The following is a 26,452-nucleotide window of genomic DNA, read 5'->3' on the forward strand; positions in this document are numbered from 1 at the left end:
TCATAGTTCTGACGAAGCTCCTGGGTTTTTTCTCGTCACTATAGGACAAGCTTTTTGCAAATACTGAATGCAAGACCCCTGAGGAGCACATGGGAACAGAACCACCAAATGTCTGGTTGCCATCTGTTCTACCCATTTACTCTCCAATATGTAAATAAACGTCAGTGAGCGCAGGGACCAGTGAAACACACAGTTGCTCTGTAAAGCCCACATTTCTGCCTCTCCTCCTGATGAGCAGAGCAGTGGCCTCAGAAGCACGCTGAGAATACACCATGAAAGGCTCTTTTGGGACTTGACAGCCTCCACTTTGAAACACCACCCCCTCATAAATAAAGCCCTCACTGTCTAATGGATGCACCTTTTTTCCAGTGTACAACTCCTGAACGAATAAACTAATGGCTGAATGAAAAAATAAACTACCCTAGAACCTCAGCAGAAGTGTGTGTTTTTCTTTACGTTTTTAGGGTGGGTGTAGAAGAAAGAAAATAAATGGTGGAGCTTGTGGGTTTTTTACATATATACATGCCAAATAAATACAGAGCACCTTTCCCAACAAGCCACTGATACAAAGAAGAGAAGTACGTCCTTACTACACACACTCCTGTGCTGACAAGGGGTATGTGAACATACTTGACTTCATGAATTATGCAAACACCTCATACACACACACATCTCTTAATGAAATACATGTAACAGTGATTACATCAACCCCAAACTATTATACAAACAGACGATAAGAATCAACGTGAACTGATTAAAAAAACCCCAGCAAGCACACATCCCAAGCAGAACAACTGGAAAGGAAAGAAAAACTCATGCACAAGTGCACTCTCAACAACCATTACAACCAGGGGCAGGACAAGGCAAGGGTCTCAACTCATGGAGAACCACCTAATGCATGGGGCATGAAACAAATGCTTGGAATTTCTGGCATTTTCCTGCTCTGCCAAACTTTATTTGTGCCATTTTGTCTACTACTTTATGACAAAGAGGAGCCCTCACCACAGACCAGGGCTCTGCCACTGAGGCTGCTGCACAGAGTAGGTGAAAATGCCATCAAGCATCATAAGAGAACAGCAAATTACTTTGGATTAGGGAATACAGAAAAACACTGTAGTGCTACTCATATAGGGACAGCAGCCATACAGAGCCGCAGAAAACACAAGGAGAATATGATGTTTCTTGGAAAAGTCATGTGGGGCCTCAGTAATGCCTTTTAACCTCAGATTTACAATTTACTTAAACTCAAAATTTAGACTTGGCTACAGATCAGTGGAGAAAAACAGGGTCCTGCAGAGATCATCCCACCTCTGATCTGAGTTTCAGGGAGATACTTCTCTGTCCCGACTGACTTCATGCATTATTGGGGCTCTGGGCTTCCAGTTCAGTGACTGCTGAGCACAGAGTTCAGGCAAGTCCAGACACATGGCACTTAACACCCCCAAATCTCCACTGTACCCACCCAACACTGGCTGACAGCACTTCACCATCAAATGTTTCTGAACTGTCAAACGGTCAGGCATTATGAAATGACTTTCATTCTCGATCTGGATAAATACAACAGTGTAACATAAAGCATCAAGAGGTTTATACAAAACAGAGAACAGTAAAGAAAAAACTCTGAAAACCAACATGTCAACAATTAAACTCAGCATACTATGGAAAATCTACACAAAAACAAGACCAAAAAGCTGAATGTTTCACGAACTCAGCTCAAGACAACTGACTTAAAAATAGAAAACATGTTTTCAATGGAACTAATTCATACCACAGATCAAAAGATGGATGCAATTATATGGTGTAATATACCAGCATAAATAAAAAAGCCTTGGACTTTCTCACACCCTGCATACAAAGGCAATGCTAAAAACCCTTTTATATTCAGCAGTTATTGCTGGAGCCCTTATGATCTAAAAGAAGATGTCAAGGTTACCACAGATAGCTGGCAGCAAATGATGAATTTTTAGTGGTATTCACTATGCTTTTTCTATCAAGCATAGACAAGGGCAGGACCTCATAGCTTAAACTGCTGATGGCCTCAAAAACAGCAGACTAGAAAATGAGAAAACATGTGTTGCAAGGAAGCCTCTAATATGAGCAAAATCAGCCTCAAGAGAAAAACAAATGTCAGATTGCATTATAAGCAGAAAAAAAGCAAAAAATCCACAAGCAGTAGAACCAGCTCCTAACAGAACTGAAAACAGACAAAACACTGAAGTTAAAGGCTAAAAGTTTCCAATTGCAAAGTATTACAGCTGAGACTTCGACAGGAAAAGAAAGAAACCCAAGGATTAGACTGTTTCTGTACTCAGTCTCAGTTAACACATGCACAAACAGAGAACTTTGCATCACTTCCTGCAGTGTCACCATACAAGGGGGGAGAGAGGAACAAGTTATAATTACTGCTGGAATTAAGACTGAGTTTTATACACAATAGCCTGGAACTTCACCCACATGTTGTATTAACAGTGGGTTTGTGTGTAATGCTTTTTATTATTCTAAAGAGTGGAAAGGGAATGACAGTTTGGCTGTGGGCAAGCATTTTGAGTGCTTGTTAGTGTGCTCCAGGCAAAGCCAGAGATACCTCACAGCAACTGCATTTACTCACCACTCTTCAGATCAGAAACTTATATCCAAAGCTTTACAGAATCTGTTTTTATATCAGTCTCCATTAAGAGTCCTCCAATTCCACACCTGTAACCTCTTTGAAGCTCTATGGCTGCTGCTCTAACTGGAGCAGGGAACCTCATTTAGTTTTTGATGTCTATAGGATCTTGTTAACTACCAACTGAAATGGCTGCCTTTGGCTGGGAATTCCCACTCTGCTTCTGTAATGTGCTTGACAGCAAAATTCAGAAGAAATTCATGATTTGGTACTTTGTTAGCAGACATGAAGCATTTACCTACCCTGCTCTCATCTTGCTATAGACCAGCACTCTAATAACTCTTCTCAGGAGAGAGGACAGTTGAGGCACAGAATGTCCCTCAATCTGATATCCAGCATCAACCTCTCCTCACTAAAAGATGGAAGACACCTTTTTTCCAAAGACAATGTGCAATGTGAAATAGGCTTCTTAGAAGCTTTTTTCTTTTTTTTTTTAAGAAAACAGAAAAGTCTGATGTGGAAGCCAAGGGAGTCTCTTCTAATTTCTTGGATGGTCCTGAATTCATCAGTTGAGAATATCTTAAGGCAATGTGAATGCCTTCACATATGTAACTTGTCAGCATCACCGTTTATCTTCTCAAAGAAAGCTGGAAGAAAGATGCCAGAAGCTGGGGAGGAGACTTAACCCCAGTCCCATCATATGGCTCATCCTATGTGTTGTATCAGATGGGATCACACAATGAAAACACCATTTTAGGCTATCTTTCTATCTCAAGAGCTACCATCCAAAATCAATATTTTTTAATTTACATACATATAAGCTAGGCACAGGAAAAATATTCAAGCCTGGAAGGCATCCTGTCTCCTCCCAGAAGGAAGTCTTATTACCTATGCTCAAACTGACACGTGGGGTGGAAAAGGGTAATTTACAGTTCTCAGCAACCAAACCCAGAAGTTTAGAGATGAACACAAGTTTGTAAACTTATTAAGGATGTTTTCAAAGCAGGACATTGATATTATGACACTTACTGAACTGCACAACTTGTGGTCTGGAACATAAGCTTTGCAATCCATTTTTCCCTCTGGTTTCAACAAATTCAATTTTGTCCTATTTATGCAGTACTCCAAAAATAATTTTCTCAGCTCTGTCAACCATATCACTGCCCTTCACTGGTTCCATTTTCTGCAAGTTGTTCACCCTCCTTTGGTAGCCTATCCCTTCCACTTTTCTCACACTTAGCAAATCTACTGCCCGACATCAATACAAGATGTCAGGTTTATTACGTAGTTGTACGTTCTAAAGGATGTGGCTTCAGTCTCTGCTGTCTTTTTCTCTTTTTTTTCTTTCTTAACAAAAGAAATGTGCTACCCTTACACTTGCAGAACAGTCAGTTGTCAAGCTATCAGTATGCTGGGGCACTGCACTGACACATTCCACCTTGTCTCTCCAGACTCTCTCATTTGCCCAACATCAAGAGGCACTTCCTGGGTTCAGATCCAGATCCCAAGTATGCCACAGAGGAGACTGTTTTTCCCATTAAAAGGCATCCAGAAAGCACACACCGTCACTCATGAGAGCAGTGTCTGCTAAGGCTCAGGGAGCACCCCAGAACCAGACCCCCAGTTTGCCAGTTCATGGAGCCTGGCAAGGTACATTCTCCCCCAGCTCAATGCAGTGCACCAACAGATCCCTCCTTTCCAAGCAAAAACAAATGGCGCTCTCCTCATCACTCTTCCTGGAAGGCACGTTTCCAGGACTATGTGGACAGCAGCACTACCAGACCTGCTGTGCAGCTGATCTTGGACTCTGCCTCACAAGAACAGAAAGGAGAAGGCAGCAGTCAGGCCCCAACCTCAACAGCAGCAGTGCAGCAGGACTGCTGCCAAAGCCCAGAGCTCAAGCCCAGGCTTAACACTTAATGTAAGCAGAGCCTTAGGCAGTCAGGTGCTGTAGTCATACACACAATAATAATAAAAAGTAGTCCTAAAGGAGCTCAAGTGGCTCAACTTATTGAAAGGAAAGAAGGTCTTAGCCCGTAGCCTGCAATCACCTGGACTGCAGCTCTCTCAGCAACACAACAAAAAGCAGGCACGACCTTAAATTAAAAGAGTGGTGTGAAACTCTTTCCAAGGTCAAAACAAGTCGTTACACAACACACAGTTTCAACTCTGCTTCAAAAGAAAACGCAGACACTGAGGTACTCTGCAAAGCACAGGCTCTGTGAGACACAGCTCAGTGGCAGTGCTGTACCTACAGCCTGCACAGGAGGGACAACCACCCGTGAAAGACCCATTGGCTCTGTTCAAATGTTGGAGTCTTATTCCTGTAAAAACTAATCATGTTATATTAAATAAAAGTACCATTATGAACTGTGGATTCCTATTATATCCTCCACACTATGCTACCAGCTCCTCTAGCACCTCTTCAATTTTTCCAGTGATGTTTGGTCTGCAGCAACTGCTGTTGTAAGAAAAATGTTACAAAGACTTCAAGATCTCCACTGGTTTTTCCAGCACTGTTAATCTACATCCAGAATTTTCACTATCTTCCCAGAGGAGCTAACAAATTTTGTACTTGAGAAGAATGCCTAAATTTGCTTTGAGAAAAACTAATACACATTTGTTTTACCTTTTTCAGCACAGAATTGAGCAAAACCAAGATAACCTCTGTGGGTTTCCCAGTTTAACATAACATGACAGAACTGCAAAATTAAATTCCTACAAGTTGTGTCCACTGACCTTCACCATGACTTTCACCAAATTAGTGACAGAAAACCAATGCTGAACAAAGTGACAGCCTCTGGGATAGCCTATTATCAATATTACATTACTGTGCCAGGCTGCAAAACCACACACAGGGAAAAACCCTCTCCAGCACAGTAACTCCATGGGTTTATGTTTGGCACCTACTCCTTCCCATATTCCCCAATAACTGGGGCTATGATCTTAGATCAACACACAGAATTGTGTTTGATCTGAACAACTCCATTTTCAAGGGATGAATACTCACTGAGGAATACCATCTGCAAGGAGGCTACTTACACATTTTTTTGGAATAATGTTCCTTCATTGCTGTCTGCAGCCCTTCTTTGTTTCTAGCCTGCATGATTTTTAATTCTGTATTTTCCCCATGTTTGGATCTTAACAGCTCTTCTCTCATAGGAGGTTGAGGCTTTTCAGGGCAATTGTGGGCATTACAGCTGTCACAATGTCGTGATTTAAGCACAGTCAGTTATTTACATAAGGCAGCTGTATATACTTTAAATAGGGAAAATGAAGGATGATTTACCAAAATGAACACTACTATTTACTCCCCAAAAATGAAAACTAGTAGTAGCTCACAAAAACAGGAAAATATTTTTACCAGGATGCTTTTAAACAAATTACTTCAGCTATATACATGTGCAAAGAGCTTGGTATGTCTGCAACTAGAATAGGCTGAATTTGTGTAATTCATCAGAAACCACAGAGGGCCTAAATGAAAACACACACTGTAATACAGGAGAAATGCTGACCATTAACTTCCACATGGGTCCTGGTTAACATAATGAGCCTGGAGTTCCCAGGATCTTGAAAGGGATAAGGACATACAGTGGGAGGTGCAACAATTAAAACGTTCATCTCAGGCCTGTAAATGACTCTTCTTGCAAAACACCTATGGGTTTGCCTGCCTGTAGGATGGAAGGCATCCCCTTCAGCTGACAACATTCAGAACAGCAAACACACTCATAATCATTCTTGGTCCAACCTTCAGAGCTAATTGCCTTATTCAAATTTAGCTGTTATCCACAGTAAACCTGGGCAGCAAAATAATTATTTTAATTAGCTACATTCTTCTAAAGCTAGGTAAAATTAATAAAACCAAACCCAACAAAACAGGCAAACAAACAAAACCCCACAATAACTGCTGAATTCTTTAACTCTTACCCTACCAGGAAAAATAATGATCCAAGTCCTGAACACAGTCATCAGGCAGAGTCAGGCAGTGCTGTATCGTTCCCCACAGCAACAGGGCCAGCCTGAGCACCTGCCAGTAGAGCTGATTTCCACCAAGACATCAGCTGTGCTTTGGTAATGGATTTGGACATGCAAACCATAATACATTTTGCCTTCAGTGGTAGCAGCTTTCACTAAGAGGCAGAGAGGGAAACAAGATGGTACATATCCCATGAGCTGCCACCTGATACATCTGCTTTTCCCACTAACAGCATTGTGAAAGGCAAAATCAGAAAAAACAGAACACAGCAACTTTTATTTGCATTTTAAACACTTCAGTAAACAATATTTGCTGTCAGGTGTGCTGGAAAAAATCCTTAAATTCTTTTTACTGTTTCAATATAGAGGAATAGAATATTTAGTTCAGTCCTGCTTATAAACAGAGAGAGACCCTGTCTCTCACAAAGGAATTTAATTTTGTTTTTTTATTTCCACAGACAGTACAAAAGATACATAACTCTATTATGGGGCTTAATTTTTTCTTTCCATGCTCACCAAACTCTGCTCAGTCGTACCAAAAGGACTCAGGTTCCACCTTCCAGCCGTTACAGCAACTTCCTTACATCATGTGTTTGGAAAGCAGATTTTTCAGCAGAGGAAGCGAAGCGCTTCGCCAAGCCGTCCAAGACTCCACGGATCAGTGATCCTCAGCAGCACACAGACCACCACCGTGACATCACACTTTCCACAACATGGCTCCCAAAGATGCACATACCGAGAGAATCTGGAGTTTCAATCTTTGTTTATTTGTTCAGAGGAAGTTGGTTTTTCTTCTTCTTTTTGGTAGCTTTTTAGGGTTTGTTTTGCTTTGCTTTTTAAGAGCTGTATTACTTTCTAATCTCACTTTTTGAAACTGAGAAAACCAGGTGGACCACCTGAGATGAAACATTTCACACACAAGCACTCACCAGCGATAGCAGCAGAAGACAAGCTGATTAATTCACACTATATTAGTCAGGGCTTCCATTAACACAACTAAAGGCTCATCAAGGAAGGAAAATATGAAATTGTTCCATTGCTGTTATTCTGCTGGAACGCCACATTTTAATCACTGGCTGGAGTATAGTTGAGTGACACAAGGGAGAGAAATGCTTAACAGAAGACAAAAATAATATAGATTCAGTAAAGACAAATGCTCGATCCAGACTCACCCAACCCATCTCCTGATTCAGCTCCAAACACAGATTCATGATTTGACCAGGTTTCTCAACCTGTTGCCTGGAGAGGCCCCAGCCTGGGGGGTGGTGCCAGACAGCAGCTGTGGGGGTCTGGTAAAATTTGGCACAGGAAACAAAATGCTCAAGTATTAGAGATGCCTGAATTCCAGATGAACTCATTTGTAAACCAGAGTGACACCCCTTGCCATTTACTTTTTTCATCACCAATAATCTACAACGCATGAAAGAGACTGCAGCAGCCTGATGAATGGTACAAGCAAAAGGTACAGAACCAACACTCAAAGAGGTTTCCTGAGTCAGAGCTTTGTCTCCTGCCATTTCAGGTATTGTATTTAAAAACAAAACCAAAACAATAAAACACATTCTCAGCCTAGGACGAAGTTAGGGCATTTTTTCTTGATTACTCCTGAAAGATTGTCTCGCAGGCCTACTCTGCTCTGATTAAAACCTTTATGTAATTTTCAGCCTATATTTTCTCATAGCAAATTTAAACCAAATTATATTTCTCTCTGAACATCTTATCTCCTTTACTAGTGTTTTTCCCACATTTGATACGCCTGAGTTCCACATCTGTTCAGTATTCCTGGCAAAAAAACCTTCTCAAGCTATAAGAAATACTATTAATTTCTCATCTCCACTATAAAAAATACTTTACCTTATACATTCAAGTCTTGCACTTACCTTTCCTTCCTTCATCAGAGCAGCTGTTTCAACCAGTATGTTTTGAGACATTTTAATTTACTCTTGGGCTCCTGGCTCCTCCTATAAATTTCTTGTTTCTAATCCCCAAAATCGTGAGTTCTGTGTCACCAGCCAAAGTCTGTGTGCTATAACTGTGCTATAACATGGTGGTTATGGGACATGTATTTTGCATAGTGGTCCTGCAAATCATCCAGAGGAGATCCACTAAACTGCAAGAGATTCTAAGAATGGTGGCAGAAGTCAAATACATGAAGACACACATCTGGACTGGAGAAGTCACAGAGTAACACACTGGAGGCAATAAGCCCAGTAAAACACTCCAGCGGATGTACTGGAAGACTTTAAAATATGACTCAAAAGAAAGTATGTCTATTAATACCTGTTAGAGAGGAAAAGCCTCCCCAAGTGAGCCAGGGGATTTCACTACATAAATTTCAAGAAACTTGAAAATAAATTCACATTTAGAAAAGCTACTCCCTACAAGAGGCTACTGCCTACAAAACAAAACTGCATCATCTCCAACCACAGCCTGCAGCAGACAGCACTCCCATCTCTTCCCTTGCCAGAAAGTTTAACAGGTATCACCACTGAAACTGTTAAGGCTTTTACTGATTTCCCTATTACTCAAATTCAACTCATCTGAATGCTCCAGCCAGTGTTGCTTTCCAATGAAAACCAAAAACAAGGACCTGTTTCTACTTTGCATGCTGCAAAATGATTTTTCACTTACCTATATTTAGACCAACACATTCCCAAATTGACAACCTTTTTAAAGTCATAGTCTAGCACACACTGAAAAACCTGCAACACTGGCAGGTCAGAAACTGGACTGCAGATCTACTGAAGTTTCTTAAGACTGTTTCCATTTAAAACAGCTTCAACTTGTGTTTAATCTCTTGTTCTGCTGGCTTCTCAAGGTGGGCAAACAGAGTGTGTAGTATGTACAAAGTATAGAAAGACAATCTTATGCTTGAAACAACAAGAGATTTGAGACAAATGTACAGTTTCCAGTACTGGTACAAATCTCTTAAAACAATTCCATGTAAATCACTTCAGCTTGTTATGCCTCAGTGCTCAGTCGTACAGTTGTGAGGACAAACTGGTTAATGATGTTTGCTATTCAGACCCCAGAACTGAATGTTTAATAAAACCAAACAAAACCACACAGGTTAATTAAAGAACTACTGGTAACAAACAGGCCAGACTGACACACAGGTCTAGGAATCCAGAAGGTGAAATGTACAGGACCAGGTATTCTGCTGTTCATCACTTCTCAAGCAGGTGCCTTTAGGAATCAAGTTTAGCATAATATTTTTATTGTATGAAGGATCCAAGAAAAGGATACATTCAGACTTGTAATGAACATAAAAACCCTAATGAAGCTGCTACCTTGTCAATCAGGTATAGGCTGAGACAGCCAAAAATAACAGGAAGAGTGCCAGTAAAGCAAAGAACACACATCTACTATATCAACTCTTGAAGCAAAGATGTCAAAAACATTCCTGTGTGTGCAGTGGGCAAACAGCAAACAGAATCTTGAACAGGCTTCCTTTGCTCTCGTGAACTTCTGAACAACCAGGAAAGAGAAAGACTGGCAGAGTCAGCTGCTTGTTACTGTGAAGGAAGACAGTCAGTCTTACCTGTGCCCAAAACACCAGCACTAAAAAGCAATAAAACAATGCAAACTACACTCCCTTAGTCTTTACAGGCTTTGCACATACATGCTCTCGTGCTTCTACTGAATGCAATTCTCAAGTCTAATCTTGACATCTAATCTTTAAGTTATCAAGCTTCATTAACCAAGGTGCAACACAAGAAGGCCAGAAACTGCAGGCACAGCAACGATGTCTGTGCCTGTGGGACTCCCTCAGTGTCACATGGTGGACAAGGCAGCAAGTCATGAGATGTTGTGCTTTAGGGAGCTTTATGCACATCTCAGAATTTGTGATCAGCAGTTCAGCTACCCTGTGACACATTTCTTCCTGCACATTTATAGTCCTGGCTTTACTCCCTGTCACTTGCATTGAACACAAGCAAGTTGTCTATACTGTGGCACGTTATCTCACTTTCACTGAGCATATTTGCTCTCCTGTCTGTGGGCAATTAACTCAATTTGTGACAACTAAGTTTCAGCAACCAGTTCAAACTTCTCATCAGTCTTTTGGCATGCATTGCAAACAGCCTGCCAGCAAACTATGGCCACAAGCAGCAGTTGCTTTCACCAGGGAAACTCATCCTGCAAGCAAGATCCCTGTCCTGCTACAGAACAAATGCCAACACACAGCAGCTGTTCAGCTACCTCTGCTGTGGAATTCTCTCAACTGTACCACACAGGAGAGGGTACACCCTGTAAGAGGTGTACCAATGGAATGCATTTACTAGAGGAATGACTCAAAAAAACACAGTGCAGCAACCTGCTCAAGAACTTAGTATAGACTTCTTTCAAGTAAGAGACCACTTTGTCCTTTGTGCCCAGACAAGCAATACATGGAATAAAAAGGCCAGAAGCAGCTGGTGCTGTTCATATGCAGCATCTGACTTAAGAAAACTTGCTGGTTTTCAGTACTACCTCACCTCTTCTCTAAGCCTTTTTTCTGAAAAATAAACAGAAGATCAACACTGCCGCCTGTGAAGACACAGTCTGTTTTCCAACCCACACACACTCGACTTGTTGTCTCCCAGGCCCCCTAAACAAACTTGCCTAGATCACCAAAAAGAGGGACACCCAGACACACGTTCATTGCAGATCAGGCAATAGAACTGTTTAGGTCAGCGCCCCAATTTGCAGTGCAGAGATATTTCCTTACTGCATGCATGTATTAAAAAATAGTGCCAAACTGCACTATGACAGAGCACGACTCTGATGACAGAAACATTCACTTTGGTTAAACTGATTTCATTGATTTTGAGTTTTGTTTTATATATTCTCTTTTCCCTCTAAATTATTCTAGTCTCTGAACTAATCCCTTGCAGAGTCTCTCTCGTGCCACCTACACACCCTCATATGCCAGGAAATTTTCACCTTGTCTCAACTGGAGTCTTTCTCTTGGGAGTACTCTGAACTGACACTGCAGTTTTATTACCTTCAAAAGGAGCCTGAAGACAAAAAGACACCTCAGGACTTAAGCAGCTCATTGATGTTCTGTTGCAAAATTTATATAAACAGCCAATTTGGCTAAGATGGCCTAAACACACAGGGAACAAATCAGAGAGATTAAGTGTATGACAACAACAAAAACAAAATTCCATCCAGGATCACAGCAAGAGCTCTGAGCAGCATTTCTGCCTTACATGGGAGTGTTTTAATTGTGCAGCTGGAAATTAAAATTCTATAAACTGGAGGTTTTATTTGAACAGCAGCCCTTTATCACATTTCAGCATTGTTTATCAAACAGCTTACCATGTGACCAGGCCAGCAAAAGCCCAGGAAAAGCAGAAAACTGAAGCAGAGCAAAAGTCACTGGCCTAACAGCACAGGCAAGCCTGTGGCAAGGCCAGGGATGCAACACAAAGTTCCACTGCCCAAGCTGAGACAGCAGTGAGTATTTGTACAGAACTACTTCCCTAAGCACTATGTGGACAACAGCTATCACACATTGTATCAAAAAATGGTATAAACAAATACAACTTTTTAATTACCCTGCCAGAAAGCTGACACTGACTAAGCAGCAGCCAGTGCCCAGACTGGATCTGCTCCAGCCTTCCTAGTTGTCAATTCCAGTCATTCAGAGTCTTTGTTTGAGTTCCCCCATGAGGTGATTTTTACAAAAGTCATCTCTTCTGAAGATCAGGAAATTTGGTTACATACAATATCATTATATGGGACACTCAAAACACAACGAAAAAGAAATTATTATATACAAATAACTTGCAGACAAGTTCAATAAAAGATAGTAATACCTTAATTTTCTGGTGAATATGCCTCAGTGAATCTGCTGTACCCATGTCCATGTTGTCACTGATGCACACAAAATCGAGCTTCATTTTCGTGTCCAAGTTCAACATCTTTTGGATTTCCTTCCTTGTAATCACAATGACCTCTAGGGCAGAGGAAAGTGAGGTGAGACCAAGCAGAAAAAACCCTAAATAACAGTAATCACAAATAGCATATGCTCACTATTTTATTTATAAAGGCTGATGGAACTGTCAAAACACTTGAGTAACATAACTGGGTTCTACACCAAAACAAGCTCTTCTGGTAACAGCAACTTTGAAGAAGAACATTAAACTCCTAATGAATGTGAAAACAATCTCCCCTTTGTGTGGGTGGAGGTTGTTACTGAAAGTGACACATGCATGTGTGGCATCAGTTCGCAAGACAGAACAGAAACATCTTCTATCATTAACGAGCAACCTCAAACCATGTCCTCAGACAGACCAAGGCGGCCCTGTATTAATGTCACCAACACTGCAGAGCTTTGTCCTTTGCTGCCCCAATCCTGTATAATCCTCTGTGGACAACACCACCAACCACACTATTACAATACAATGGTTAAGCCATTTCGCAGCATCAGCTTGGCAAGAGAGCGGAGTAATATGTGAGCAACAAACTCATTCCATCTACAAAAGAAAAAGGACAAATGCGTATTTGAAAGAAAATCAACAGTGGCATGAAAGCATATTTTCCAAAATGAAGAATGTGAGAACAGAAGCTCGGCAAAGAAAAGACTGAGAAAATGACATGAAACCTTTTCTCTCAGCCTCAAGAACAGGAAGGCAAAGCAACAGTCATCAAACCCCTCAAATTAAAACATCCCACCTTCCAAAACACTCCAACATCATAACACTGTATTCCACATGGAATTTTAAGACAACAGTACAATAAATAATGCAGGCCTCAGCCTAAAAAGTTTCTGTGGCAAGACAAAAACACATTAAGAATAAACCTTAATGTGTTAATTTATCAATCAAAACTGAACTCATCCTGAATCTACTAAGAGAAAAGATGAAGGAACTGTAAACGTAAGAATTGTGTGGCAGTTTGGTGCCAGAGACATGGGAGGGCTGCTCTCCCACTCCAAATACTGGATACCAACTTGGATTCAAAACAGGCTGAAGAACCCAGAGAAAGGGACTGAAGGGACACCATGAATTAGGCAAGGAACTAACTGATGAAGAGGGAACTGGTGTCAGGTGGAAGTTTTAAGCTCACACTGCTCAGCATTAATCTGGTGTGGTGAGCAATGGACTCCTAAATATCAGGAGAGATGATGCACTTGCAGTTAGGACAAAAGGGATGGAATGAATCAGCCCATGGAACACCTAATTACTAACATAACCTGAGGACCTGAAGCCTTATGTAACACTTAATAAAAACTGTGATCCAGGGAGAGAATTCATTCCACTGGACTATTAATGGAGCTTGGTCAGGGAGCAGGAGAAAAGGGTGGAGCAGGAAGGTGGCAGTTTGCTTACTGAATATATTTACTGAATACAACCCTGCACTTCCACACGTTCACAGGGGAGGGATAAGCTGAAGAGATACGTGTGAGAAAGGAGAAAGATCTGATTGTGTCACAGAATCACAGGTGGATCAAGTTGGAAGGGACCACGGTGGATCATCTGGTCCCACCTCCCTGCTCGAGGAGGGTCATCCCAGAGCACAAGGCACAGGATTGAGTCCAGATGGTTACTGACTATCTCCAGTGAGGGAGACTCCACACCCTCTCTCGGCAGCCTGTTCCAGTGCTCTGTCAGCTGCACAGTAAAGAAGTTCTTCCTCATGTTCAGATGGAACTCCCCATGCTTCAGTTTCTGCCCGTTGCCTCTTGTCCTGTTGCTTGGCACCAACAAGAGGTTCATCCTCTTGTCATCCTCCCTTCAGACACCTACAGTCATTGATGAGGTTCCCTCTCAGTCATCTCTTCTCAAGGCTGAACAGGCCCAGGTCTCTCAGCCTTTCCTCAGAGGAGAGATGCTCCAGTCCCTTCATCATCTTTGCTGCCCTCCACTGAACCTGTTCCAGGAGCTCCACGTCTCTCTTGTCCTGAGGAGCCCAGCACTGGACACAGCACTCCAGAAGCAAACCCCAGTAGGGCTACTAGAGTAGAGGAGCAGCTATTGGTGGTCAAGAGCATCAAGTGGAAATGGTTATTTCTGAGTAAAGAGGCACACACAGCACAATGCTGGTTACACAGAAGTTTTTAGTTACCTAAATCTCCATATTGCAGGATAAAAGTATGACCCTAGCAAAAAAAAAAAAAAAAAAAAGAAAAAAGAGCAGGCAAAGAAAGCAGACATTCAGTAAACTAAATTCAAACAATGGAAGTTCTTAAGGAAACAAAATAAAAGCAGAGTCTTAAGTTTGCTCTTTGTTTTGTTTCTTCACAGTGAAGCAGTAAGAGGGTAACATAAGCATGAGCTGGTATTTGTATCTTCATAGAAAAAAGCAGCAATCAGGACAAAAGCCACAGCCTCGGGATGAAGTACAGAACAATCACAGTCAAAACAAAGAAGCTGAGATGCAAAGGAAAAACACAAACGTGAAAACACAGAGGCATGAAATGTGTCAGGAAGAAGCTTTGTAAGAAGCTGAGGGGGCACCACAGAAAGATTTGGTCCACCACTCAAACAAAAACCTAACCCCAGAAAATAGTAAACAGCCTCACCAGGTACTCGGTATCACCTTAGTCCCCCTGTGAAACAAGAGCCCCAGGTGCACAGTACAAGTCTTGCCACTTCCCCCTGCCCTGTTCTGGCCAAATCCCAGCACTTGGCTCTGGGCTGCCACAGGGGCTGAACGCCTCAGACAGAGCAAGTAACCCTGAACTTCAGGCCAGGCTGAAACAACAAACCACGAGCCATCCCTGGAGAGCTGACACGCTCCTCACACGGCTGGCATTAATGACTCTGAGAAAGAAACATGAGAGACTCACAGTTAGCAACGTGGGCAAACACATCAGAGCTGGGGATCAGAGAATCATTAAGGTTAGAAAAGACCTTTAAGATCATCAAGTTCAACCATCAATCCAGCAGCACCATCATGTTCAGGGTGAAACCATGTCCTCAAGTGCCACATCCACAAGAGTTTTTAACACAGGGACGGTGACTCCACCACTTCCCTGGGCAACCTGTTCCGATGCTTTACAACCCTTTCCTGAAAAAACGTTTTGTAATATCCAACCTAAACCTCTCCTAATGCAACTTGAGGCCATTTCCTCTCATCCTATCACATGTTACCTGGCAGAAGAGACCGAAACCCACCTCACCTTCAAGCAGAGCCCGGCCCTTGGTGGGGTAGGAGAGGGGGCAAGGGGTGCTGGCACAGAGGGCGCAGCCGAGAGGGCAGGAAGCGACGTGACACGGGCCCAGAGCCCAGCTACAGTGCACAGCAGAGACTGCCACAGCCCCTGCCCCGACCAGTGCGGCACCTGCGACCCGGCACAACAGCGGGGGAACAGTGGGGAGCGCCGGCGGTGCCGAGGTCAGCCTGCAGGGACCAGGGCCAGCACGCCCAGACCCCGCCGTGCCTCACCTTCGAAGCCGGCGCGCTCCAAGAGGTTCAGCGGGTACCAGAGTAGGGGCCGGTTTCCCACCGGGAGCAGCGGCTTCGGGATGCTGGAGGTCAGGTCCGTCATGCGGGAGCCGCCTCCAGCCGCCATCACCACGGCCTGGAACTCCATCGCGCTGCGGAGGGACACAGAGACAGGGCAGGGCCCCAGCGGGGACGGGGGGGACGGGGCCGGTCCGGTGCCGCCGGTCCTGCGGCCGCTCCCGGCACTGACAGCGCAGCAATGGCGGCAGCGCCGCGCTGCGCCTGCGCGCGGACAGCCGAGAGCGTCGATCGCGGGTGAGCGCCGATAGGATCGATCCGCCTCCGCCCCTGGCGGCGGGCGGCTCCCACCGGCCAGGGCAGCGAGACGAGCGCCGAGGGAAGGATCCCGCGCTGCCGAGAGCCGAGCCATGGATCCCTGCCCGGGAGGCGCTCGGCGGCGCAGCGCCCCCTGGCGGCCGGAGGCGGCGGAAACGGGGGGACACTGGGGGGCAGAGTGGGTGCATTTGGGGCATTGGGGGTCTCTTTGGGGACACTGGGGGGCAGAGTGGGTGCATTTGAGGCATTGGGGGTCTCTTTGGGGGCACTGGGGGGCAGAGTGGGTGCATTTGAGGCATTGGGGGTCTCTTTGGGGGCACTGAGGGCAATGTGGGTGCATTTGGGGCATTGAGGGTCTCTTTGGGGACACTGGGGGGCAGAGTGGGTGCATTTGAGGCATTGGGGGTCTCTTTGGGGACACTGGGGGGCAGAGTGGGTGCATTTGAGGCATTGGGGGTCTCTTTGGGGACACTGGGGGGCAGAGTGGGTGCATTCGAGGCATTGGGGGTCTCTTTGGGGACACTGGGGGGCAGAGTGGGTGCATTTGAGGCATTGGGGGTCTCTTTGGGGGTATTGGGGGCAGAGTGGGTGCATTTGGGGCATTGGGGGTCTCTTTGGGGGCACTGAGGGCAATGTGGGTGCATTTGGGGCATTGAGGGTCTCTTTGGGGGTATTGGGGGCAGTGCGGGTGCATTGTGGGGCTCTTTGGGGGTATTGGGGGCTGCGTGGTGCATTTGGGGCTGTGTGTGGGTGCACTGGGGGGTGAGTTGCTGCTGGGCTCCCCATGCACAGTGTCCAGGGAGGTGACATGCCCCACAGCCCCTGCCATGCACACTATGCTCTCCACCCTGCAGGACCCCCTGCCAGCACAGCACCCAGCTGACAGTGGCTCCTCCAGCTGCAGCAGTGGCCACAAGCTCCAGTCCCAGCCCCCAAGGAGCACAGACACAAACAGGACCTCGGGCAGGACAGCAGGATCTGGCCCTTCAGCTTTATTGAATCTGGTGTTCCTGAGAGGGGGTGGCTTCCATGGCTTGGGGCACATGGGGGGCCTCATTCATCCCAGGGGTTCTTGTCTGTGTCGATGGACATGCAGTTGTACACAGCGTAGCGCAGCAGCTCCTCACACACCTTGGCCCTGGAAGGGGGAGAACGCTCGGTCATGGCCATAATGGGCACAGAAACCTCAGGCTTCCCTCCCCACACCTGCCCAGATATTCCCCAGGGCAGAGTATGGGGAGTCTGGAAGGGAATGCCAGCCCCAGGGAGAGGGGAGGATCCCTGTCCCCAGCTCGACTCACGAGGAATAGTTGGGCAAGAAGAAGGTGGAGGAGCACGTGCAGGCCTGTGGCATCAGGTCCAGTGCATCCAAGCTTGGGAGAAGAAAGTCAGACTGGTGCAGCACAGGGACCTCACACTGTGTGGGGATCCCAGCATGGCACAGGGACTCCAGGAGGGCAGAACAGACTCACTTCGACCTTTCTGGGTAGACAGTGATCTGAACTGGGAGGCGGCTCCGGCCAGTGACAAACTTGAGGAAGCGGCTGAGATCCTCTGTGGGGAAGGACAGGGATCAGGCTCAGGGACAGGGACAAGACTGTCCCAGTTGCTGCTGTTGCAGCAAGATCTGCCCTTGCAGAATCACCCCAGGAACGTGGGGCAAAGCTAAGGCATGCTCTCAGCATCCCAGGTGGAACAATCTCAGCCAGTTGCCACGGTGAGCATCCCTGGCGTGCAAGGCAGTGGGTACTCCAGACCCTCCCCATCCCACTGCACATGAAAAGCAGGGAAAGACTTGTGGCCACTCACCACTGGTGAAGTTGTTGAGTGCCTCCAGGAAGTACTGGACACGGGTGTCATCAGAGGGAAAGTCATCAAACTTGACTGTGATGAATAATGTGTAATGGCATCATTACAAACTACCAGCAAAGCAAAGGAGAGGAGACCCTCTGCTCCTCAGTGAGCCCCTGAGAGCCCCTGGCACCCCTGAGTGCTGCCGGCAGCCTGTACCATGGTGGGTGGAGAAACAAGGGTTCCAGTTTGCAGAGTGGTCATTCACCGCTGCCCATAGTGGCTGAGGACCAGATGGATCAGAGTGGAGACCAGCAGGGTTTGCTGCTAAACCTAAGACATCCCTATCCAAGGTCCCTCTGGTTTATCCTCCCCCAGGCCCCTTAGCACCCCATGAACCCGGACATATGCACAAGACAAGCAGCATCAAGGAGAGCCTGTGGACTCACAGGGGTTGGGAGCAGCTTTGGGCTGGCCCTGTGACTTACTGAACTTCCGCAGTTCAGCCACTGTGATCTCAGGGTTCCCACAGATCTTCTTTTCCATCTGCTGCCAGGTGAGCAGGTCCAGCACAGGCTGGGGCACCACACGAAGCAGCCCAGCACGCATGGCTATGATCTAGGGGGCACAGAAGGGGTTCCATGTCACCAGAGTGTGTCTGAGACCAGGACAGTCACCTAGGGCACTGGGGGCAGGGACCACCAGAACCCAAAGAGGTTCTAGGGCTCATGGACATCCTGGGCAGGGGTTCACAGAGGAACTGCCCAGCTGGAGTTGGTTTTGGGGACAAGTTTTGGCGCCACAAATCCCAGAGGTACCGGCATGACTTGCCACAGGAGCAGGATCCCCTTGGAGCTATGCCAGCCCTGGGGGATGGTGTTACCTGCTCCTTGCTCTCCTCCAGCCGAGCCTTTTGCACCAGGCGGATGAACTCCTTGCGGTCCTCATAGCGCACCACAGTGTTGCTGCCATTGGGGATGAGCTCCACCATGCGCTGGTCACTTAGCACTGTTGTGTAGGTCAGCTCTCTGCCAAACATAAACTCAAAGGCTTCCTCGTCTGCCCCCTCCAACACCTCCAGCTGCTTCACCTGCAACCCAAATGGGTGACAGTCACCATGGTGGAGCCAGAGCAGCCACAGGAGTGCACAGCACTTCCCTGCCAGCCCCCTGCCCTGCTCACCAGCTCAGAGTCCACGGTGGCAAAGTCCTTGCTCCAGCTGACCTCCTCTGCTGCCAGCTGCTTCCACACCAGCGCTGGCAAAGACAGGATCTGCCAGAGAGTGCACATGCATGTCCTCTCCATGCCCCTCTTTTATCCATGGGCAGTCGGTGAGACACAGTGGCCCCAACCAAGCCCCCTCACTAGCCAGGGAGACTGCAGTGCTCACCAGAAACTCCTTGCTCCTCAGGGCTGCTCCCATCAGTTGCCCGATCCACTCATACTTGGGGAAGTCCTTGCAGGAGGGATTGGGGACATACATGTCCCTGGTGTCACTACTGCTGTTACCCTGTGGGAGAGAGGCTTAAGACCCACAGAGATTTGACCAGCCCAGCATGGTGTCTCCTGCAGCCTCCTCCTCCGTCACTCCTCTGCCTGCCTCTCCTGTCCTTTACATCCCTCCAAATTTCCACCACCCAGGTACAAGCACAGCTTCCCCAGTCAATAGCCCTGAAAGCATTAAGACTAACAGCCCAAAAATCCTCAGGCTCTGCCTCTCTCCAGTCTTGACAGGCAAACAGCAGGATGTCAAACCTGGTTAGAGGTGCGCACAAAGAACGGCAGGGGCACGGGGACATCTCCTGAGCTGGGACACAGCTCCTCTGACACGTCCGACAGGCTGTCCCGAAAGCCACCACCTGCAGCGGGGTTAGAGGCTGGTTAGTTACTGACACACCGGGGCCAGACACTGAGCCACAGGACCTGGTGAAGCTGCCCCTCTCCCTGGGGCAGGAGAAGCACTGGTGGGGTAGGGGAGATGCTGGGATCACCCTACATGTGAGTGCTCTCACAAAGCTGCAGGGACAGCATGGGCACCCACTGAGCTGCACCCCAACACAGGAGAGCCCAGCAGAGAGCCCTGGGGCAGGAGGGGAGAGCTCTCACCATTGTCGATGATGCCCTCATTGATGAAATCACACTCCCACCACTGGGTGTAGGTCAGGGGCCACCTGCGAGGAAGCAATAGCCCCATGCACATGTTTCCTCCAAGCACACCAACAGCACTTGGCATTCCCTTGCACCCTGCTCTGGGCAGGTGACACTCCACAAATGTGATGCTGAAGACCTACCTGTAGTCCAGGGGCTGGTTGTTCTTGGAAGATCTGAGGCCTTCATACAGCTGGAGAGTATCAGAATGGAAAGGGGATGAGACATAGTGGGGGCAAATGATGCTGAACTTGCAGGTACCTGGTACTGGCCATGGTGTTGCCATACCTGGGTGAAAACAGTGTTCCTGCAGCTGGGGTCTAGTGCAGGGTTGGCATGGTGCTCCCGGGCCAGAAGCCGGTTGATGTACAGCTTTGGCATGGTGTGAGGAGCAGTGCTCTCAGAGGACTGGAGACAGTGGGCAATGAGGGCTGAGCTCTGCTTGGACAGCAGCAGGAACGGCTTCATGCTCTAACAAGGGACAAGCAGGGATGGTTAGAGGCCTGATCCTGCCACCGTGTGGCCTCTTTTCCTCTCCCCAAGCTCAGCTCCTGGTGTCACAGGGGATTCTCCACCCATCTGGCAATACCGAGCATGGCAGCTCTCAGCCCTGGGCTGGTCTGGCCCCTTTGGAACAAGGAGGACACACCACAACCCCCAGAAAGCCATCTGAGCTTGTGAGGAGACACTAATGCTGGCACCATCCCAGGAAAGCCCAGCAAATGCTCACCCTGAGTGCATTGAAGGTGCCAATGCTGTCCTCGGAGAGGGGAATCAGGTAACTCAGAACACTTTCCAGGAGCTGGACAAACCTGGAGACCGGACAGAAGCAGCATGAGGCTGCGGGGGAGTGGCATTTCACCACAAACAGCCCCAGACCCTGGACATATGGGTCTCCTCTAGCCCATGGAGGGACGCCAAACACCAAAGGGAGCAGCCCAGCACACACCGCAGCACTGCAGTTGAATCGCTGTGGGGCCAGTGCTGACCACAGCCTGGGGCTGCCCTGCAGGCCAGGTCATGGATCTTCTTGGGACCAGGCTCACTGGTGACATCCCCATGCCATACCTCTGAATAAGCACAGCCCGTCGGTACAGCACGTCAGCGTCCACCCCTTCCAGGAGAGGGTAACGAACCAGCCGGGCTGGCTGGAACATGTCAGCATTGAGGATCAAGTCCCACTCCCAGAAGGACATGATCTTAATCCCTTGCAGACGGACATTGTACCCTTGGTCTGCCAAGAAAGAGCAGTGATGCTGTGTGTGCTGCTGCAGCTGTGCAGCCAGCAGTTTGGATGCTGCAACTAGGGGCAAGGTGTCTCCAGCACCTGTGGCATCTCATATGAAGCTCATTCCTCATCTTTCCCTCCAATGGATTCCAAAAAAGAAGCTGGGGCCACAGGAAGAGCCACAGGTGCTGGGACCAGCTGTGGGTTTAGGGCCAGGCTGGGCTGGCAGCCCCAGTCTGGCAGCACAGGCTCACCTCGGCACTCGAGGAAGCGGATTTCCAGCACTGGCATGTGGGTTTTCATGTCGCGGAGGATGCAGACATTCTGGTAGCTGTTCCTGCACACAGCACGGAGGCGGATGGCAGAGCCATGAGGCACAGACACCGTCGAGGTGGCCAGCAAGGCACGTGCCGCTCTGGCTCCTCAGATGAGGATGCACTGCTACCCATGGTGAAAGCCCCCCAACATCACCAGGACTGCAGCAGAAGGGGCCCAAGCAGAGAGAAGAGGCTGTCAGAGATACAGAGACATTCTGAAGAAAGTGGAAGCCACATCCAAAGAGCACAGTTTCAAAGCAGTACAGAAAGACAAGGTGGTTTGAGTGCATGTCATTGTTCTTGGGGGGGTCACAGCACATCTCGCAAGGGCAGAATCATCCTTCAAGCAGAGCTGATCATACAAGGGTTTTTGAAGAAAACAGGGATTTGTGGAGATGAGCAATTTGCTAAGTGTATTTTCAAAGCCTTTCTCAAGGTCCCATCAAAGTCCTATGGGCCTACAGATAAAAACACTGCAACTGTTACTACACAGACACGAGGAGGAGCTGGCTCCAGCAGCTGCAAAGGGCACCTCATCAGTATCATGGGTGCTTCTTCAAAGACAGAGCTCACTGCTCAGCCAAAAAAGGCAAACGGGCAAGTTTTGGGGAAGCTGGAGATCTTTGCACTCCTGTGTAAGCTCCTGCCTGCCTTGAGGATGCTCAGAGCCAGAGTGAAGACAGAGGTGAAGCTCCCCAGGACTTCCTGGATATAGCAGAGATGCTCAGAGGGGCGACAGCAGTGGCACGTGTCCCCAGAGGGAAGGAGGAGCAGGAGGCAGAAAGACCCCCAAAGTCACCAGGCAGAAGGAAACAGACTGCAGGCCAGCTACCGCAATATGAGTGAGGAGCAGGAGAGGAGCTGAAGGCACTTGGCTGGCACATGGAGAGGTGAGGGACCACCACACTTGTGGGGACAGATGTAGCCTGTACCCAGTGCATCCCAACCCTTGGAGAGCCACCGTCACTGGCAAGTAACTCAGGATCAACCCCAGCCCGTTCCTCAGCATCTGCTCAGGATGCAGAGACAGCTCAGGAGTTCGGCACAAGCTGGACTCAGGGTGCTCCTTGCTCATTACTCACTCATTAATTAGGACTGTTCTCAGGTGTTGCAGCCTGTTCAGTGTGCCCCCATACACAGCCACCCGCCTGGGTACATAGGAGCTGGACTGCCCATCCAGCATCAGCCACAGCCTCCTGGGGATAAGAAAAGCAAGTGCAGCGTTTTCCTCTCCTTCTGAGCTGACTGGGCACAGAGATACCCCCAGAGCTGTCCCGTGTCTGGGGGCAAGGCTGTGTCTTCCTGGGGTGCCTCTAGCAGCAGCTGTCCCCCACCTCAACCCCAAGTCCCCAGCTGCAGTTGGGAGAAAGCTGGGTTGAGGAGGAAGCAGGTGCTTTGCCCCACACCCTGCTCATCTGTGGCACAGCTGCTGGCATGGAAGGGACATCCCGAGGTCTCACTTGACAATGGTGCCTTTCTTCATTTTGAGCCGCACCCAGTGCTGCCCTGGGGGCCCGTTGCTCTCCCAGAAGGTGTATGTCAGGTTGTCTGTCAGATGGGCTGCAACACAATCCTCCTGCAAGAGTGCAGTAAGCACAGGGAGATCAGCATCCTTGGGCATGTCATGACCACCCCTGAGATGGGTTTCCTGGATCCAGAAACAGTCAGGAATAGGCCAGCCCCTTGGTTTGTCAGGCTGTGGTGGATGGTGGCTCCAGCACACAGAAAACTGGGTACAGCCATGGACCCATCACAGTGCCACAGAGACAGAGTGGGGTTTTACTCCAGATGCCCAACTCCCAGCAGCAAAACATCATCACCACTCCCTGTCCCTCACAGAGGGGATGGCCACCACTGACCACTTCTCCCCATGACTGCGGTGATGCTCATGTGTCTCATGCTGATTTTAGGCTGCAGATGAGCCCCACTACGCACCGTCTGTGAGGAGACCTCAATGCTGCCAATGTGCTCTTTGGTGCAGTCCACATGCTGCAGCTCCTTCTCACTGTGATCATACAGGAAGCGCCCCAGCTCCATGTCACATTCGTAGCTCCAGCCCGGGGGCACAGACCTGCAGGGAGTCTGTGTGTTAATGGGACAAGGAGACCAGGCTGCTGCCCAAAACTGCCCACCAGCAGTGTGCAGGTGCCGCAGTTCAGACTGCCCACAGTGTCTCATAGTCACCAACTCAGGCTGGTGACAGGCACCTATCCCTCCAGCAGGCAGATGGCACAGGTGTATCTCATCACCAGCATGCCAGGTGTTTACAGCCACTCCAGCCCAGTAGGAATAGCAGCACACGGTCACTCCAAAGTTCCATGGAGCAAAGGCCATCTCCATTTGAGCAGTGTTGAGAGGTATCAATGTGAAAGGCTTCTCATGGCACCCATCCTCCCCACTCCCGACCCTGAAGTCAGTCCTGGCCCTGCAGGCATGACCAAACCCCGGCTGGCTGCCCCTCATGGTGCTGCAGTCCCACTCTAGGAGTTGCACTCATACCGAAATTTCTGCACTGCAGCCTCATCCTGCTCTATGAGTCTGGGCATCTCTCCAAGGTGCATGGAGTAGGTCAGGTCCACCACTTGTTCCCAGCTGGAGCAGCATCAGCAGAGGAGTCATATAAGGGAAAAGATGAGTCAGTGCTCAGTGTGCCCAAGCATTACTGCCTTAGGCTGGAGTGGTAGCAGCAGTGGTGAAGAACTGGGCGGGGGGACACCCAAGGACAGCAGGAACAACTGAGGGAGGAATGAGAGTGACCCCTGCACACAGGTACAGGCTGGGACATAGCAGGGAAATCCAGCCCTGCACAAGGCCTTTCATCATGCAAATCCAACTTGAACTCTGTCATCACTGCACTACCTCTGCGACATTGCTCAGCCAACATCCGAGTGCCACAGAACTCCCTGGCATCGTCTTTATCCTGTGCAGCCACAAGCGAACAGGATTAGCCTGCAAGGGGGTACCCACCTGTCCACGGGTGGCTTGGTGAGGATGTGTCCCACCAGTGTTGGAGGGAGCGAGAGGGCCGTGCGGGACATGCCCAAGGGATTTGGGATGGCTGGGTTGCGTATCCCCCGGGGGTACCGGCCACACGCGCCTCCAGCCCTGCCCGGAGCGCAGCGGGCTGAGGCCATACCTGACAGCAGGTCTGTAATCAACCCCCAGCGTCTCGTGCTGCCACTGGATCCTCTGCACGGAGTCAACCGGGACCAACTTATCTCCTCCCTCTCCGAACCTCTGTGCCAGCACCCAGCCCTCTGCCAGGCCATGGCTGCCCGCGTACTCGTCCAGCTGCTCCTGAAGGTACATCGGTCTGTCATCGCCGTCGGGACCCGGCATCCCCTGGGTGGCTCCCGGTGCCGCACCCGCGTTACCTTGCTGAGTTTGACCCAGAGCCCGGTGCCGTTCCAGTACTCCTCGCCGGTGGCGCGCAGGCAGCCGCCCTTCCGCACCTCGATGGTGGCCCGCGCCGCCCGCTTCCCGCCCCGCGCCGATCCCGGGCTGTCCCACACGCTGAGGAGGCTGCGGGCGGCGGCGGCGGCGGCGGCGGCCGCGGGGTCCTTGCAGATCTTGTACTGCACCTCCCTGGGCACGTAGCAGAGCGCGGCGGGCAGCGCCCGGGCGCGGCGGAAGCACTCGCTGCACTGCAGCAGGAACCGCAGCCGGCCCAGCACCTGGTGCGGAGCCTCCCCGCCCGCCCGCATCGCGCCCCGGGCACCGGCCGAGCCCCGCTCCGCTGCGCCCCGGGCTGTCCCGACGGTGGCGTGGCGGTGCCCGCCCCGCAGTGACGGCGCGGCCCGTTCGCCTCCGGCGGGGCCGCCCCGCCTCGGGCAGCCCTCGCTCCCCGGCTGCCGCCTCCTCTCCGGGCGGTGCCGCTCAGCCCGTGTCCCCCGGCACGCCCCAGCCCTTCTCAGAATCACAGAGTCATAGAATCAGCTGGATTGGAAGAGACCTCTGAGGTCATCAAGTCCAACCCTTGATCCAACCCCACTTTGATTACTAGATCATCGCACTAAGTGCCACGTCCAGTCTCATCTTAAAAACCTCCAGGGATGGTGAATCCACCACCTCTCTGGGCAGGCCATTCCAATGTCTGACCACTCTCTGTAAAGAATTTCTTTCTGATATCCAACCTAAACCTGCCCTGGCAGAGCTTAAGCCCGTGCCCTCTTTCTATTGCTGGTTGCCTGAGAGAAGAGACCAACCCCCACCTGGCTACAACATCACTTCCAGGCTGCAATTGCCCCACTCTCGAGCTCTGGGGCCGGCGCTATCCCCGGTTTGCCAAGATGGGACAGTGTTATGGCCACCACAGTCCCTCAGCCTTCAGCGGGAGCTGACCCAAGTCACAGCCCTCATCCCACAGCTTAGGACTCTGCTTGCTCCAGGCTTTCAACATCTCTGTCACTGCCTGCATCCCCAGGCAGTCCTGCAGCCGGTGGGGATGCTCCAAGCAGCAGCTGAGGAGGATAACAGGCTTCCTGTCCCAGGAACAGCTTTATCCCAGCCAGCAGTGGCATTCTGGCAGCAGAAGTAAAGCCGTGACACCCAGCAGCACCCAACTATCCCAGAATGCTGGCAGTGTGTCACCCCATGTCACGCCTGCTTTGCATACCACAGCAAGGCGGTGGCAGAGAGCAACACAGCTCCACCCCACATTACTTTATTCTTCAGTTT

At 49.0% G+C, this 26,452-nt stretch overlaps 2 protein-coding genes across 2 annotated transcripts in view; both read right to left on the reverse strand.

Annotated features, from left to right (window-relative positions):
* EIF2B3 (eukaryotic translation initiation factor 2B subunit gamma) overlaps positions 1 to 16,230 on the reverse strand; it is a 96,093-nt gene extending 79,863 nt beyond the window's left edge. Inside the window, exons 1-2 of the mRNA XM_071564919.1 lie at positions 15,956 to 16,230; positions 12,382 to 12,521 (exon numbers count right to left, since the gene is read on the reverse strand). Coding sequence (XP_071421020.1) covers positions 12,382 to 12,521; positions 15,956 to 16,103 — 288 coding nt within the window. The 5' untranslated portion in view covers positions 16,104 to 16,230. The remainder of the gene's footprint in view (positions 1 to 12,381; positions 12,522 to 15,955) is intronic.
* A 1,020-nt stretch (positions 16,231 to 17,250) lies between these two features.
* Positions 17,251 to 25,642, reverse strand: LOC139676476 (E3 ubiquitin-protein ligase HECTD3-like). Its single transcript, XM_071565492.1, has 21 exons — positions 25,150 to 25,642; positions 24,912 to 25,072; positions 24,275 to 24,367; positions 23,711 to 23,846; positions 23,236 to 23,351; positions 22,858 to 22,971; positions 21,713 to 21,795; positions 21,299 to 21,464; positions 20,961 to 21,042; positions 20,519 to 20,701; positions 20,374 to 20,423; positions 20,189 to 20,253; positions 19,838 to 19,941; positions 19,473 to 19,592; positions 19,265 to 19,354; positions 18,966 to 19,172; positions 18,571 to 18,700; positions 18,101 to 18,175; positions 17,764 to 17,845; positions 17,593 to 17,664; positions 17,251 to 17,429 (listed from the first exon to the last, which is right to left on the reverse strand). Exons 1-21 carry the CDS (start codon positions 25,477 to 25,479, stop codon positions 17,345 to 17,347), a joined length of 2,544 nt encoding a protein of 847 aa, XP_071421593.1. The 5' UTR covers positions 25,480 to 25,642; the 3' UTR covers positions 17,251 to 17,344.
* Positions 25,643 to 26,452: the final 810 nt, after the last annotated feature.

Source organism: Pithys albifrons, chromosome 10, assembly GCF_047495875.1.
Source record: "Pithys albifrons albifrons isolate INPA30051 chromosome 10, PitAlb_v1, whole genome shotgun sequence".
Lineage (NCBI taxonomy): Eukaryota > Metazoa > Chordata > Aves > Passeriformes > Thamnophilidae > Pithys > Pithys albifrons.

Coding starts and splice junctions, on each gene's coding strand:
- LOC139676476 (XM_071565492.1), bottom strand. CDS start 25,479: ATGCGGGCGGGCGGGGAGGCTCCGCACCAGGTGCTGGGCCGGCTGCGG. Junction 20,702..20,960: donor GCACCTTCAATGCACTCAGG/GTGAGCATTTGC, acceptor GTCCCTTGTTAG/AGCATGAAGCCGTTCCTGCT. Junction 17,430..17,592: donor TTCTTGCCCAACTATTCCTC/GTGAGTCGAGCT, acceptor TCCCCCTTCCAG/GGCCAAGGTGTGTGAGGAGC.